The 16,584-nt window shown below is 44.7% G+C and overlaps 4 protein-coding genes across 4 annotated transcripts; 2 read left to right on the top strand and 2 right to left on the bottom strand.

Moving 5' to 3' along the window:
- Positions 1-5,474: 5,474 nt before the first annotated feature.
- CCR75_006062 (uncharacterized protein) lies at positions 5,475-7,488 on the top strand. Its single transcript, XM_067964134.1, has 3 exons — positions 5,475-5,810; positions 5,884-6,724; positions 6,790-7,488. Exons 1-3 carry the CDS (start codon positions 5,724-5,726, stop codon positions 7,110-7,112), a joined length of 1,251 nt encoding a protein of 416 aa, XP_067814739.1. The 5' UTR covers positions 5,475-5,723; the 3' UTR covers positions 7,113-7,488.
- CCR75_006061 (uncharacterized protein) lies at positions 7,299-11,247 on the bottom strand (the record flags this gene model as incomplete). Its single annotated transcript, XM_067964133.1, has 12 exons — positions 7,299-7,412; positions 7,477-8,461; positions 8,531-8,983; positions 9,057-9,147; positions 9,218-9,371; positions 9,618-9,998; positions 10,084-10,209; positions 10,280-10,369; positions 10,432-10,480; positions 10,547-10,788; positions 10,856-10,963; positions 11,023-11,247. 12 exons carry the CDS (start codon positions 11,245-11,247, stop codon positions 7,299-7,301), a joined length of 3,018 nt encoding a protein of 1,005 aa, XP_067814740.1.
- A 118-nt stretch (positions 11,248-11,365) lies between these two features.
- Positions 11,366-14,757, top strand: CCR75_006060 (uncharacterized protein; the record flags this gene model as incomplete). Its single annotated transcript, XM_067964132.1, has 4 exons — positions 11,366-11,636; positions 11,708-12,688; positions 12,761-12,933; positions 13,000-14,757. 4 exons carry the CDS (start codon positions 11,366-11,368, stop codon positions 13,057-13,059), a joined length of 1,485 nt encoding a protein of 494 aa, XP_067814741.1. The 3' UTR covers positions 13,060-14,757.
- CCR75_006059 (uncharacterized protein) lies at positions 13,185-16,583 on the bottom strand (the record flags this gene model as incomplete). The annotated part of the gene is made up of 1 exon (XM_067964131.1): positions 13,185-16,583. One exon carries the CDS (start codon positions 16,581-16,583, stop codon positions 13,185-13,187), a length of 3,399 nt encoding a protein of 1,132 aa, XP_067814484.1.
- Position 16,584: the final 1 nt, after the last annotated feature.

Raw genomic sequence — 16,584 nt, 5'->3', positions numbered from 1 at the left:
AATGGTCTGTCTTGATCTGCAATCGCCAAGATGGGCGATTGCATCAAGCTTTGCTTGATACCTTCAAACGAACGCTGACAATCAGCGCTCCATAACCATTTCTCGTCTTTCTTCAAGAGACGAGAGAGATGAACTGTCATCTCTGCATAATTGCGAGAGTACTTGTGCAAGTACGCCGCTAAACCAAGGAGCTTTCTAAGTCCCTTGACATCGACTGGAACTGGCCAGTCGGTAATTGATCTTTTCGGGATCAGGGCGTACGCCGTGTTTACAGACGATGCACCCTAGATGTGGTATTTCGCTTGCAGCGAAGATACACATCTTGTGATTTGCGTACAACTGATGCTTTCGCATAAGTGTAAGAACCTGACGAACGTGAGCTTTATGAACTTCCACGTCCGTCTTTCCATCTATGGCTCGGCTATGAAAGAATACATCGTCAAAATAACTCGATGCGAATTCTCGCACCGGTCTCGACAGATTCGGTATGCATCTGTTGAATGTTGCAGGGGCGTTACTAAGCCCCTCTGGCATTACTAGCCATTCCCAGAGCATCCCACTGGTAGTGCTCACTGCTGTGTACGGGATGTCCCGTTCACGCATAAGGATTTGATAGAACCCATCCATCAGATCGATAGACGAAAAGACCGTACTCTTAGACATACCATCTATCATTACGTCTTTTCTAGGTATCGACGTTTGGTCCGGTACCGTTGCAGCATTCAATTTATTGAATGCGTGCACTATCCGCCACCCTCCTGTGGCCTTTCGCAAGAATGTCGGAGAGCTATTTGAGGAGGTTGACTCCCTCACATGGCCCGCTTTTAATCGATCGATGAAGAATTTATCGATCGCAAGTACTTGTTCACGAGGCAGTGACCACTGTTTCATGACACAGTACTTCGAGCCCGGTTGAGCTCGATCTCATGTCGAGTGCCTTTATCCCTAGGCAACTTCCCAGAATTGAGTAGTATATATCTCGAGTCTGAGTCTTCACATCGAGGACACTTTCGTCCTTCGATGAGCTGCTGAGAATCCGTTCGTTCTCTGCAAAAATTACCGCTGACCGAATATCGGTTACGTATTCGTCCTCTGTGACGAGTACGCAGATCTGCTTGATTCTACCACTATGCAGATCTCTCAAGAACCGCTTGGGTTCTAGGGTTGGTAAGTAAGTTATATCCGATGTTTATTTCGGAGGCGCATACAGATCAAGAGTATTAGCGTCTACTTCTGATCCGTCGTTAACCAAGACATTCAATGTCTCGGTTTTTTTGGGACCCTTTCTCCACAGGCTGCCGAGGGATCAATCCCTCGGGATGCTGAAGTCTAGTCGCTTCAGCACTAACTACTTGAGTAGCTTTCTCCTCAAGTGCGTCGATACTTATTCTCATAAAGTCTTCCAACTGTGATTGCGCTATCACAGTCGGGTCCTCTACGATCGATTCTCTACTCGACCTAGGATCATCGTGTTATCCTTTTGGGCAACCGGTATCTTCCTTGAATGTCGCCCGCTAGGCGTACATATATGTCTCAATCCACTCGACTTATTCGAGTGGTGGACCTTCGGCGCTGCCTGTGCATTAACACAGCCGCTGGCAGCTGACTCCACAGTGTGATTGGTAATCACACTGTGATCTTGTGCAGTTGTTCTAACGACCGTACCACAAGTGAGGCCATCGCACTCACTCGTAGTACATCCACACGCTTGTGGACGCTCCAAGACATTCATCAGACGGCCAACTGATGAACAAGTGGCAGCCATCTTTACGGATCGATGCTGCCAGCCGATTCTTAACTCAAATTTTCTGAGCCAAGATAAACCTAGGATGACATCAAATTTGTCATCCAAATCCAGTACGATGAAATCATCATCGTATTGTATATATTTTAAAGTGTATTGAAGTCTCACTACGCGTTTTATCACTGTTATCGATGCGCCTGTCTCTAGACGCATTATCGTTGGAGGGATGTCGGGCTCAACATATTTGAGCCTACGACTCTCTAGCGACTGGCGACGAATAAAGTTATTCGACGCTCCACAGTTCACAAAAGCACTAGGCGTTAAAAGTGACAGGATACCTCATCACCAGGTGCAGAGATACATAATGACTGTGTGTCTGGGGCAACTTTCGTCAAGAGAATTTGCAAATTCTCTTGAGGTTGCTGGATCAGTAGGGTGTTGCGCCCCTACTGACCCCGACAGTTTTTTGGCGTCTCTCTCGTTGTTACCAACGTCGGACCCGCGACCGTTGCCCTTTTTGGCATTCGGTCCATAAGTACGTTCAGTACTCTTAAGTACCTAGCGTAGTGCACTACACTCATGAGCGTAGTGACCTAACTTTTGACAGCAATTGCATCTCTGCAATCGCTTATTGTTCGAAAAGCGAGGTCCCTCGCTTTCGACGTAAGAGACGTCCATAGGGTCTGGACCTCCAAGCTCTTGTCGTCCCGGAGGACGATACGATGACACACTAGCTTGAGCCTGTCTCAAGCTAATGTCCTTTTGTTCCCAACGGATATTGCTTCTTCAAGCGTATCCAGTTCCAAGCGGAACAGATGGGTCTTCACGGGACGATCCGTAAAACCTTGCATAAATACCGTAATCAACGTGAGTTCATGAACTGGATTGTTCGTGATACATCTCGCTAAGAGTCGTATAAGCTGGGCCTTGCTTGAGTTTCAGAAACTCTGATCGAGCTCCAAACTCAGCCCTACGCGGTTCAAACGTCTGTTTGAGCCGGGCTTTAAAATCCTCTAGCGACCCAAATACATACGGGTTGCGCAACTTGAGGCCTAGTGCCCAAGTTTTGGTACGACCTGCCAAATTTGTATTGAGCGAATGCGACATTTATTTACTCGTCGATGATGTGACGAGCCTTTATGGCATCGTCCAACTGGACGAAACACCTTTAAAGGGAGTCCTCTACGACTTCCTTATATTTAGAGATGTCTATCTTTAAGGTTTCTGGACGACGCGTGTGCGTCATCCCAGATGCAAGGGTCTGTACCTGTTTCAACTTCAACAGTTCTGCCTGTCGAGAGCCTTCCCGATTAAGCAAGACTACTTTCACCTTCGCCTCGTCAAGTTCATGTTGTATGAACTTGGCGATGGCTGAATGGAAGGCATTTCTGTCCAAACCGGACAGCATGGCCAAGATGGCATCGTTCCCTACGGTCGAACTCATTCGTTCGACCGCACTCTTTTCTATGTCACTTAGAAAGGAGTAGCTATCATGCGAAACGTGATGCGGATTTCCATTATAATCTAACATGTCCATGTAAGATGATGAAAGTGTGGTCTTTGGACGGACTACAAAGTGCTACCAGGTTTAACGGGGCACTGCCGACTTGTACTGCTTCAGTGCGAGTGGTGCCTCACGTCACTTCACGTAACACTAGTACGTGCAGAGGAAGATATCTTTAAGAAACTTGCTTTAAAGAGGGTTAAAAGTAAACTGTTTTTAATATAATTAAGTTCTTCTGCTTTTATCTACTTAATACTAACTTAAATATATACTAATACAAAACATGTAATAAAGTCTTATCTGTCTCTCTATTTGCGCGCGTCCAGCGCTGACTGGACCGCGGAGCAAGTAGATACAATGGCCCATATCTACCAATGGATAAACTTTTCGAGTGTTTACAACGTAAAGTAATATTCTCCAAATATTATCTACCTTTTAGATAATATTAATTAACAACCTTTAAGTGTTAATTTCATGTAACGATTCACCCCGTTTCAGTGAAGGTCTAATTACTTGACCATTCCATTAGATTTATCAAGTGTACTTACGGGACTGTGTAACATTAGGGCAACTTTAGCCCGTTAAACGGCCACCAAGACCCGGACCATGAGGACGTGGCTAAACAGCAATTTTGGACTAAGATTTAGCTCTACCTGAATGTTATCCAATATATTTGTCCACATTTGCCTAAGGTGTTAATGAAGCAGCCTTAAACACGTGGAGAATCTCGCAATTTAATGGCTGGATGGTATCCAATGATCCAATGAGCAGCAACTAATTACTGCATTCTCAACTTCACCTACATCCCCAGGCTGGCAGAATCATTGCTGCTGATCCATTCAGCCTTTCACATGTGTCTATCCAAACAGTTTGCTGGACTAAAGGCATAATATTACTGGTTGGATATCACTGTATCAGAGTCGCCAGTCGCCCCTTTTTAAGGTTTCAGTGTTGCTTTTTGTTGAATAAGAGAAAATGTTTTCGACATATGCTTGATGAAATGCAACAATCATAAATTTGGACGAAGAAAAATTTCACGCATACAGAATTTGTGAAAGATGAAGAGTTAACAATTTGCGCCTTCGAACAACAACGGCCAAGATTAGACGACCGTCAATGAGCCGGTGAGCCCCTTGCCCATAGCGGGAAGTCCCTCCGAGGGAGCCCAGGTAGAAGGGGGAGGTTTTCTCTCCGCTGCATGCACTACGGGAGGCAATGCAGCGTGCAAACCGAGAGGAGAGAAATGCCGCGATACCCCGGGTGAGGGTCACGGCGACAGATGTTGTCACCCCCATCTAGTTCCTGCACTTCTACGTCGGCCTTCCAGTCGCCGGCCCTGTCGCCGAGTGCGAATCCCAATCACACGAAGCGAACTTGCCTAGAACGTGAACTGATCGGCCCCGTCAAGGAGCATCAGAGGTTGATCGGGACTGCCTGGCGCTTGTCGCGATCTCAGCGCCACTGTATGCACCCCAGACTGGAAACCGATTCCACGTGCCCTTTGCGGAGTGTCACCCGTGAAGCCCAAAGTCTCGAGCTAGCAGACTAAGCCAGCGAGGAGAAGATTGATGTAGTCCTGGTAAAACCACGCCGACCACCGGAGCGAAAGCCATTGGCGCTCTTTGCCTGTCTTAAGTATAACCTTGCAAATAGACAATCTGTGCCTCCTAGAGTATAAATTTTTGTGTTGAAGGTTGCTTTTAACATTAAATCAATAAAAGTTTTGGCTCCGTCACAGAATAAACCCGCTGCGTGTATTTTCCTACTTCTTGCCTGTTTCAGCTGATATTCTTAGTAAAGACGCTTCTGATAAATTCGCGAAGGAACCAAGTGCTATTTATCTTTATACTCATGATTTAAAGTTCGAAAAAGCTGAATTCTTGGCGGCGTCATAGTATTGATTAATTGATCTTATGTAGATTCTACAATGACAGCTGGCATGTTCGCCGATCCAATATGACCCCTATCCCGCGAGCATAAGCGTAGATTCTACCATGATTTGCATAAACCTCCCTTTCCTCAATTTCCGCAATAGTCCAGAAATTTTTATGAGCAAAGAATTACAAGACTTGTCCATTACAATTTTTATGAGCCCCAAATTGTTTTGTATTTATTACTCAAGCCGTTACTGGATATAGTCTCCGTTATTGAGGACCGCAAATTGGTACCGTTCTCATGGAGCTGCTCTGTAAATGCAAGAAGAAACGTATCATGTGACATTAATAATTAGAGGCCGTCCAAATAGTGAGCGCTTCCGAAATACTTTTACTTATTTTCAGTCCTTTTTAATCATTGATACGTGCTAACGTTCTGAAATTCTCGAAATCCTTGTAAAACCGATTCTGAATCCGAATTTACTGAACGGCAAATCATAGTGTTGTCACCTCGCGCTTGGCTCCTCTCCCTATTCATAGACTGACTGTTCTTGCGGACTCCAGACAAAGCGTGGCACTGCTCACGCCAAATTTCACCGCTATGACGCCGCCCGATTTCTTGCTTCGTATGCCACCGCTAAAACTTCACGTTCGAAACGCCACTCAAACGAGTGGAGAGCCAGCTGTGGTATGTCTACAAAACTATGATAAGCTATTATATGCCTAGCTAATAGTTCCGTCCTCTTTATGATTTGTTGCAGTTTGAATTGTTCTGCCGCCTTGACGAGACGCGTAATAAGCAGGAGGAGCCAGTGGGCGTAGTGCAGTGGAGTCTATGGAAGACGTACGAGGAGTTCCAAGCCTTTGATAACCAGATGCGCGCGGTTCGCAAGTCTACTTTTGCGAAGATGATGGTCACTGTTGCCTTCGCACCAGGACATCGCGTGCGCGCTTTCTTTCATCAAGACCAAACCTCCAGTTTTCTTGAAAAGCGCCGTGCCGAGCTCGACTTTTACATTCAACGAGTTATGCTTTTCCCAGATGTCTTGGACTTTTCCAAGCGCGGCAGCTGCAAAGTGTTGGCCGATTTCATTGGTGCTGAGCAGTTTATGGACTGTAGCGGATTGCTTCCATCCTGTATTAGTAGGTCGTCGTCATTAAAAGATGTGCTGCGCGATTCCGCGAGTTCGTACAGCCGTGCATCGCTTGTGAGTTCTTCTGGCGTTGGAAACAAGATCAGCTCTCGAAGAAAAATGTGGAGGATGGAGATTGAAATGGAAATTGCTAGGCGCTGTGGAGCGCACGAGCTTAAGCGTTTTAAGAAATGTGCACGGGCTTTTCGGAAGGAAAACGATCCGGTTGCAGCTGCGAGCATGTTCGTGGAATTCTCGAAGGAGTTTGAGCCAGAATTTGCATTTTGGATTTTGCGGTGCTTCTTACGCTCAGTCAAGAGTTGTGAGAAGCGCGAAGCGCTGTGCGTTTCTGGTGGCATTTCTTCCACCTCTATTGATGCTGAAGAGATGAAAGATATGCAGCATCAAAGCCTTCGCACGCACCTGACAGAAGAGGAAGAAGAGGCCAAGCGCCTATCCAAAAAATTTGGTATGTATAGCAAATAATAAGCTGACTGTTATCAATTAAGAAATTAATTTCGATACTTCTGCTAGCGGATCAAGAAGTCCAGAGTTTTTCTAATCATCATAGAGGCTCAAGTGACATAGCTTGCCCCAGGCGTGTTTCGCGGAAAAAAGTGAATCGGCAAATTTTGGAGCGCGTTGGTCGTCTCTCAAAGGCCAATTCAGACATCGTCCGTGAGTTTAAACAAGCAGCAAAGGCGCTTGGAAATCAAGATATGAGCGGTCAGGCGTTTGTAGACTATCTGCGTTTAACTTTTGGCAATAACGAAGCAGAAAAGCTGCTTCATATGGTTGTTGATGTTATTCCGCAACCGCAGGTGCAGCAAGAATTACGTGTCGCCTTGGCGAGATAAACAACTGCTTAATTTGGTGTTGCTAAGAAGAGGTAGTGGAGTACAAATCTTGTGCGAAATCTTTTGCTGAAATCAGCTCAAGAGTTTGACACAACGCCAACACGAAATGATATAATGCACATAAAGTGGCGAATGAAGCTGCAATAAAATATCTAATTATGTAAAAATCATCATAAAACTATCAAGTCAACTAATTATTGCGTCGATACTTATCACAAGCTCGCGCAATTTATCCAAAATAAGCGTCGATCCGACACCGTGCTTGAGCAAGTTTGCATACTGGACCTTCGAGTACAATGACTGCAAAAAAGGAATTGTGAATATTGCAATCCAATTTTTCATAAGCCTGTGTTAAGAAACAAACCTTATTATTTTGAGCCCATTCCAATAGCTTCTTTTCATCATAGTAAAACGCCTTGATATAATTGCATACATACTCACGGCCGCGAGGAACGACTCGGGGGCCAATGTGGTTGATTAAGTCAAGGCCGTTTTGCAATGCATGTAAATCGAGCAACATCAAAGCGCGGCCTTGGGGTGTAGGCTTGGAAATTGTAGAAAACGCCTGCAATAATGAATCCAGGATAATTTGCACCATTTTTGCCCAAACATCCTCTCTCGCATCCATTGGAATGGACCCGTCCATTAGAATTTGAAGACCTCCCCAGGTTTCGCCACATTTTTGCACCAAGTTGACAATGTATTCGTTGGGCTGGTCGCTTATGTACGAAGTGTTCCAGGAAACGGCTGAAATAGACTGCTTTAGAGCAGGAACGTTTACAAGCTGCGTTGCAATTGTACTATACATTAAACTACAAAGCTCTCGCGCCATAACGCGGTTCCTCTCGTAAATTTCATCCATTAGACACAGATGCCGATCCGGGAGGTACGATCGAGCCAGGTCTTCAATCGCATCTAGCAGTCTGCACTGACTGATAATTGCTTCGCACGCAATAGATCGCTCAGCTACTGCATACAAATTATCTTCAACAGCATCCTCCACAGTAGCAGGTGCCCGAATCACTTTGCGCAAATTTAAATATTTTGAAGTTGGAGAATCCTGCAATTGAATCAAATTTTCTTCAACAGACGACTGAAGCAAAACGTTACCGCTACTGATGTCATCAGCAATACGACAAACACCATTGCGGAGCACATTCCATTCGGCTGTGTCTCTATTTACCACACACCCACTTCTGCTTCTCAAAAATTGTGTTATACTGTCCGTGGATACGAAATTTGTGAGAACGGCGTATAAATTGAACTCGAAAAGATTGTTTAGAGAACAGAAAGTGTCCCACGCAATGTGTGGAATGTATTCCATCATCTTCAGATAAACGCCGCAGAGTCTATGAGCCAAAATGATGGTAAGATGAAATGAGTTGGTATCAGCAAATTGTACCATCACAGCTAATTACCGAACAAAGCCAGCAAGACTTGATGATATAAGCACAAATTCAGACTCATGCGGTTCTAAGACAGGAAGATTTTGATTATCATGAGCGCATAGAGGAACCTTTTTTGTAATGTTTATGTGCCCAAGTTCTTTTAAGCGGATGCCTTGCTTCATTGACAGCCACTTAATCGAATTGGCATCATTAAAGGGGTTTCCTTCGCTAAAAAAAGAAGGGAACACCCGTCTTGAATATATTGAGTTAGCTGTGAGATTTTCACGAAGCTTCCGTTTAAACGAGTGTCCACTCCGTTTTTCGATCAAGTTTAAGAAATCAGCATTGTCGTCAACATCAGTGTTTGATGCCGTGACACGAAGCCAGCTTTCAGTGTCTAAAAGCATACGAGTCAATTCGATGTTATCGTTGTGAAATGCGTCAAGGTATTGAATGCACTTGATCCGAAGGGTCTTGCGAATTCTGGAGTTAATTATAAAAAAATAGATTTTACGCTCCCAATACGAAAGGGACCAATATCACTTTTGAGACGTACTTTGACGAAGGTGCCCCGGAAAATTCTTCTCCAATCTCAACAAACTTCGTTGTTGCAAGTGATAGCGTGATAATTTGCTCCATTTTGTACCCTGACATTTTCCAGAGCACCTTATGGAATTAATACTTGTGAAGCCCCTCACTTTGACTTCAGTTTCTCACCGTAAGTCATGTCAAGCTTCTCAATAATTTCTAGAACGCTGAGCTGAATGTTTTCCCACACGATCTTCCGATACCGAAGCAATGTCATGCCTGTATCACACAGCACTTGATTGTACAAAGACCATCTGGAATCACGACTATTTATTTTCGCACGCTGTGGTAGTAAGTCTGCTTCATTCAACTTAAGGCTCGAAGAGGGACGACGATGATACTGGTTGTCATCCTGATCAGCTTCTTCGTCGCTGTCATCATCGATGTCATCATCATCGTCGATGTCATCATCATCGTCGTTGTCATCATCATTGTCGTCGTCGTCGTCATCATCGTCGTCGATACCACAGCGGTGAAGGTACGCGACGTCATCGTTGAGCGAGTTAAACGGGTCGCGGTGCCATTGCACCAATAAATAGTAAGTGTGCATCAGGTCAGTCAGATTTTCATAGCATCGCTTAACGTTTTTAATTGTTTGAGATGATGGTGTGAGCATTGGGTCCGACTCTACCCCGCCCTTGCGATTGCAGAAGTTGTCTGAACGGATATTCTGATTTCCTAACCTCAGTTTTTTGGGTGACACATCTATAAAAACTTGGCGCATACATTCACGGGTCATGTCATCGATGGAGCGAATAATTTTTTCCGGGATCTTAGACAGCACGTCAGTAAGCGTATACGACGAAAAATCGAATCCGAGACTTTCGGAGTGATCCGCAAGAGTAATGTATGCTTTCAGGAGCTCCTTGTACTCAAGGGGATCAAACCGCCCAGCAATCTTCCGCAACGACTGTACATTAGCAAACATAGAATCACCAATGCGAATGAGGTGCAAGCAGGCTCTGTCTGAAGTTTGAAGAGTCATTTACAGCTACCTGGTCAAACTGGTCCCGTAGTTTTGGTATAAAATTTTGCATCCGAAGCCTAATATCTTCCAAGATAGTGAGTTTCTGCATCTCTTCACGGGCCAAACCTTGTCTCAAATAGATGCAAATGTCCACCTAAAATCTCCAAACCATTACACCAAATTAATTACTAAGTCAAGGTGAAAATAAGCGACTGTTTACCCACAGCAGTAATGAATTGATGTTCTTGTAAAGCAAGATTCATCTCTTTCTCTTGACTAAAAAAGGAAAGAATTTGTGAACCTAGATTTACAATCTGGGTAGCAATCCTGTTAATTGTAAAAACACACAAAAATATCGTATAGTCACAATCCTTACCTCGCAAACTCGATTAAGATTTTGCTTGGTTTTCACAATTTTTAACGAGCTTCAGCATAATCATCAATTTAAGAACAATTCGACATCAAACACAAGCGAGGAAATTTTACCACACCTGAGGACGAGATCATGCTTGACTGTTGCAAGATGGCGACGGCCGTTTTTGACATGGATTTGTGCCCGCACCAAGTCGAGATCCACATCCTGCACAACCTTCATACCCTGAATCAAAGCATTGTAGTTTGCCCGCACCTCGTCATGCAATTTAGTCAAAATAACATCCTTTGCCACGTCTACCGCACTGATCTCAGTGCGCATGAAAGCGCTCAGCTCGTCTTTACTCTCTGGAAGACTTTCCTGTTTCATGTAGCTTTTAGCTATTCTTTTTCAAATGTGAGTTTACAACATAAAATCCGTTGCGTACTAGCATGTGCGCGATCGGATCAAAGGTTTCGATAAAATACCGCGCGTCCAGCGCCTCTACAATTTCCTCATTCGGCTGTGGCACAAGCAGCGACGTAGACCTGGCCGTCTAGCAGCATGATAACTTTAAATTCCACCCGCTGTAAAGCCCACGTAAAGAAAGCATACTTGTAGTGCTGGTAGAATATCAGCTGAAGCCAGCATCGTATTCGAGCTGTCGCTGCCGCTTAGATTTTTGGGCTCGAGGAACATATTGCGCGGCAGTCTAGCCATCCACTTTTGATTTTTGAGCGACATAAGCACCGGCAACTCTTTTATCATATCCCGTACATCAAATATGCGCTTTGGCTTATTCGCGGTTGGCACCGGAGCCAACGAAAACGGTGCCTCCATGAGCTTTTTAAACTTGGCTTTTCCACGCCTTTCAGATTAATTTTTTATAAATGATTGACAAGAGGTCGTATGACGAACAAGAGACTTTTTGGCCACACACAATCATTTAGTACAAGTGATGGCCAGCATCTTAGTATCAGAGGGCACACCCCACACCGTATCGAACGAAACACGTGCGCGTGCAGACGCATTTAAAGCGCAGGGCAATGATGCATTGGCACATTTTAAGTATGTGACGGCCATCGAGCTGTATACTAATGCTATCGAGCTGCTGCCTACCGCGATCTTTTACGCCAACCGTGCAGCTGCACACGTCAAGAGCGAAAATTACGGACTGGCTATTGACGACGCATCGGCCGCGATTCAGCTTGACATCGCTTACGTTAAAGGTACAACAAAGGTGGCTGTTACGAGCGGTACTATCGTTGCCGGATTGACGTATTGTTGTGACTGTGGGCAGCGTACTATCGCCGCGGCTCGGCGGAATTGGCTCTTGGCCACCACAAAAAAGCAGTAAAGGATTTTCGCCTTGTAGTGCGAATGAAGCCACAAGACCGCGACGCACGCGCCAAGCTTAAGCTGTGCGAAAGAATTATTAAAGAAGCGGCATTCGCGACCGCCATCCAATCAGAGCGCAACTTGCCGCTCTCTGAGACCATTGATGTTCATTCGCTGACTGTAGATCCGTCGTATGACGGGCCATGTCTTCCAGATGACTGCTCACAGACACAGCCGGACTTTATTATAGCTCTCATGGATCGATTTAAGCGTGGCAAATTATTGCACCGCAAATTTGTAATTATAATTTTGCTCAAGCTCAAGAAAATGCTGTGTGTTCTGCCATCACTCTTGCACGTATCACTGTCCGCTGACGAATCCGATGCGCACTTTACAGTGTGTGGAGACACTCATGGCCAATTCTACGACGTGTGCAACATCTTTACGCTTAACGGCTTGCCGAGTGAGACCAACCCGTATTTATTTAATGGCGACTTTGTCGACCGTGGCTCGTTCTCGTTTGAAGTTGTTATGACACTTTTTGCAATGAAGCTTGTGTATCCAAAACATGTTCACTTGTTGCGAGGCAATCATGAATCCAAAAATATGAACAAGATTTATGGCTTCGAGGGTGAAGTGAAGCACAAGTATGACGAGACAGTGATGCAACTTTTCACGGAGGTATTCAACTGGCTTCCTCTCGCGGCTGTGATTGAGCACAAGGTGATCGTTGTACACGGTGGCCTTTTTAGCGACGAAAATGTGACGCTTGCGGATATCGAGAAGGTTGACCGCAACCGTGAGCCTCCTGAAAGTGGACTTATGAGTGATTTGATGTGGAGCGACCCGCAGCCATTTCATGGCCGTGGTCCTAGCAAGCGCGGCATCGGTTTATCTTTTGGCCCTGATGTAACAAAGGCTTTTCTGGAACAAAATAATCTTGGTAGGTTTACTGTCATGCTGGACGACAATTTATTACCTTGCTTGATACGTGCCCTTTAATTATTCCTTGTAGATTTGCTAGTGCGCTCACACGAGGTCAAAGACGAAGGTTATTTAGTCGAACACGACGGAAAATGCATCACAGTATTTAGCGCACCAAATTACTGCGATCAGATGGGTAACAAAGGCGCTTACATTCGATTTGAAAGGGACATGCAGCCTCGCTTCACGCAATTTGTTGCTGTGGTATGTACTAGAACTTTATTATTATCAAGGGCTTGCTTTTAAAAAAAAATTCTGTGATCATTGCAGGAGCATCCCCCAATTAGGCCTATGGCGTATGCTGGTAATATGGGCGGTATGTTTGCTTAGAATTTTGCAAGTGAAGAAGTAGGTGGCTACATAGTAAGCACCTCATCAGGCGATGTTGGACTGCATGTTCTAGTGAATGACAGTGTAAATCTGCTTTAGATTAGAAGTGCCACAAAGTAATGGCACTAGATGAACAAGCAATTCATTAAGATCCTAGCATTATCTCGGCAATATTTTGTCTCTCCTTTCATGTTTGACAAGAAGCTTCGATAGAAGCGACGAATATAATCCAGATCATATGCTGAGAAGCGCGTACAAGGCGGAACTCGCGGCATCCAGTCTGCCAATGCTGCTAAGGCGCAGAATACCTCGTCACCATTTAGTCGTGCTAACGCCCAAAACAGCTTTGTGGTTTGCTCCACAACCTCCTGAGGCGCGGCGCAACTTAAAAACTTGCTGCAAACGTATGTAATTTCAGGTACAAGTTGAGTCACTGTCTCAGATTGACTGCATACCATGGTCAGGCATGACAAAGTTGCCAGCAATTGACGAATCTCTTGCGATATCCGTGTTCCACTCACAGCGCTATACATCTTTTGTGCAAAACAATTTTCTGATGCTAGTACGTATTCCTTGTTGCTTGTAGCCTCCTTAGAAAGCAGCAGCATAGAGCGTGTGAGCTGCGGCAAGTTTGTATCATTACCAGATTCAATAGACTGCAGTTGTGATCGCAGTATTGGCCACACAGTCTCTACAAAACGATCACCAACGAAATCTTTGGCAATTTCTGCTACAGTGGTAATGACGCGGATAGTACCAGTCACAATAGCACGATTTTTGACACGTAGTCGGGGCAACAATTCAGGCCACATCTGAGCGACAAGAGGCAAAAGCTGCTTTTTATGTTTTGATAGAAACCGCACGCCCTCATCAATTAACGATAACACGAGGCAGCACGCGATAGGGTTCGACTCGACCAGAAAGTAGCCACACCTTTCCATTATATCAATGACGAGTGTTCGAAAACCGTTCTCTTCTTGTCCATCCTCTGCATCATATTCGAGGGGTAGAGCCCCCATAACACTTTGTTGCTCAGGTGAATCGTCACCTAACTGATTTTTCCCCTCGCTAAAATTATCTTCATTGTCAAGAACATTTATGTTGATATTGGCCAACACCTTCATCTCATGAATAAAACCGTTTAGTAACGAGTGAGACATTGCTACATCTTCCACCTCAGCATCAACAGCAGATAAATTCTTCTTGGCTTCAGTTATTTTGCCATCCCGTGAGATACTGCTAAGTAATGCTTTCAGCGCACGTAATAAACCATCAACATACGTTGAATCCTGGTATAAGTCGACACTAATCAAAAGTGACGATGCCACTTCATCGAATAGAGGCAATGATGTCAATCGAGTGTGTCGTAATAAGGCCTCAACGACAAAAGCAGTCATCGGATACATTTCCAATTGTTCAAGCCGAGCGCATAAGGAGTCGACAAAATAGTCCATATTAATCTCAAAAAGGGTTCCCAATGATTCGTAGCCCATAAAGAAGTAGATTTTCTCAAGGGCAGCTAAAGCTGCACGCTCCACTTCCACATCTTGTGATCCCAGCTGTTCAACCAGCGGATACAGCACATGTAGCAAAAATACCTTAAAGTCGGCACCGAGAATTTCAGCACACACACCGACACACTCAACCATCAAAGCACGTTGAGATACAAGAGCTTTATTATCATTGCTGGTCAATTTCGATTTATGCTCATCCCAAGCTTCCAGCGCTAGAAGATCTTCCAAAATGTGGCCAATAAGATGTACACTAAGACGCTTGCCTCCAGATATCGTGTTCTTACAGTATGCCCGTAAGAATTCGTTGAAAACCAGCACAGCTTCTGCTCCTCCTGTTTCGGGAGATTTTGAATGTGCACCAGACAATAAGGAAATGGCGCAGTCAATGAAGCCTGCTGGGTTTGAGATGATGCCGACATCTTGTAGCAACAAAAATACTTCATCAACTGAGGCTTCCTCGCGAAAATAGTGCAACCGTTTTTGATATTGTGACACTAGTACAGTGGCTGTAGTAGTAGCACTCATACCTTTAGACTTTGATTTTCGTGAAAGAGATCGGTTAACAATCAATTCAATATCAAGCGCAGCAAACGACGCCACGCGACACAGAGAAGTATAAATACTGTTTATAGACGCATCAAAGTATGGAGAAAGACTAGATCCTAAAACGGCCAAGTATCCGCGAAGTATGCGTATGAAATGAATTTTTGTTGATTCGTGCTCGGCCGACAGTTTAAGCACAAGAGTGGAAAGTAGCATTTGAAAACGATCCGCCATTTCTGGTAATACTTGTAAGCGCTCTTCGGATGAAAAAGCATACAATTGCAACTTCTGAAGCACTTTATCTGCTTCGTGAGCCACTGCTGCAATCGAATCACCTTGTAGGACAAGAAGCTCATCATAGCATCGAAAAAAGGAGATTCGGAGCGCTATACGACATCGTAGCATCACTGTATCACAGAGTTGTGCAAGTGCACAACGGACGCGCCAAGATGAGCGCGGTAATCCTCTTTTGTTTCCAACTGCAATGGCTGAGACACTGGCAGCAAACATTCGAGACAAGAGCAAATCCACATTCATGGCTGCTGTCTGCAGCCATTTTTCAGATTCTGTGGACTTTAACTCGACCAATCTATCTGCTTCAGCAACATGAATTCTCAATTTTGCGTCCTGTCGAATCTCATCCAGCGTATATTTCTGCTGCCCTTGGTTCGCGTTACCAATATTTAAACTACTTTCATCCCCAATGCATAAATATAAAGCCAGTGCAAAACAATTTAATGCAGCAACAGTCACTTTCGACGCCTGTTGCGGTGCGTTCGCGCACTTCCACAAGTCAGCAGCGACGCCAGGCAAATACTGGCGAAGCGTGGAAGGGTCGCGAATGAAAAAAAGCACACACTTTAGCACTTTTACAGCTAGCAAAGCAGCTGCCCGACATCGATCTTGTTTTGCAATATGAAGTAGCGACGATACTATGTACGCGAAGAAGTGGTGTTGGTCGACTTGAAATTGTATCACCTCGTCTTGCCGCGCGTTTTCATCAAATAATTCTTGCAGACTATGCAAGACAGCAATTCTCAGTTCCTCTGATTGGGAAGCAAGCGTTATTCTTTCAGTATGTTTTTCTTCATTAAGCTCCAATGGTGGCGGCAGGTACAACACACAGCTTTGCACGAAATGTAGTCGACGCTGCACGTGAGCGAGACTACTACCTTGCATTCGAGACTTACATCTTCGAAGTACGCGTGCGAATACGGTAAAGAATTGCTCTTGGAGCATTTTAGACGCATCACGCATAAAGGCGTCCAGCAATTTGTGGAGTGTGAGCAATATTAACTCGTCAAAGGCCGCAAATTCCACCCGAGGCAAAGCCTTCTCCAACCCATCCAAACGATCGTACAGCTTCACTAGTTTGTCCAAGTTCTTTTGAAGTTTTACATCACTTGGATAATCTTGAAGGAATCGCGAAAGACGCGAACACAGCTTTGCATACTGCGCTACCTCCATT

This window comes from Bremia lactucae (genome assembly GCF_004359215.1).
Source record: "Bremia lactucae strain SF5 chromosome Unknown BlacSF5_NotPlaced_200_SHOA01000120.1_2678225bp, whole genome shotgun sequence".
Classification (NCBI taxonomy): Eukaryota; Oomycota; class Peronosporomycetes; order Peronosporales; family Peronosporaceae; genus Bremia; species Bremia lactucae.
The sequence above is the reverse complement of the archived record's forward strand: the minus strand, read 5'-3'. Positions and strand labels throughout refer to the sequence as shown.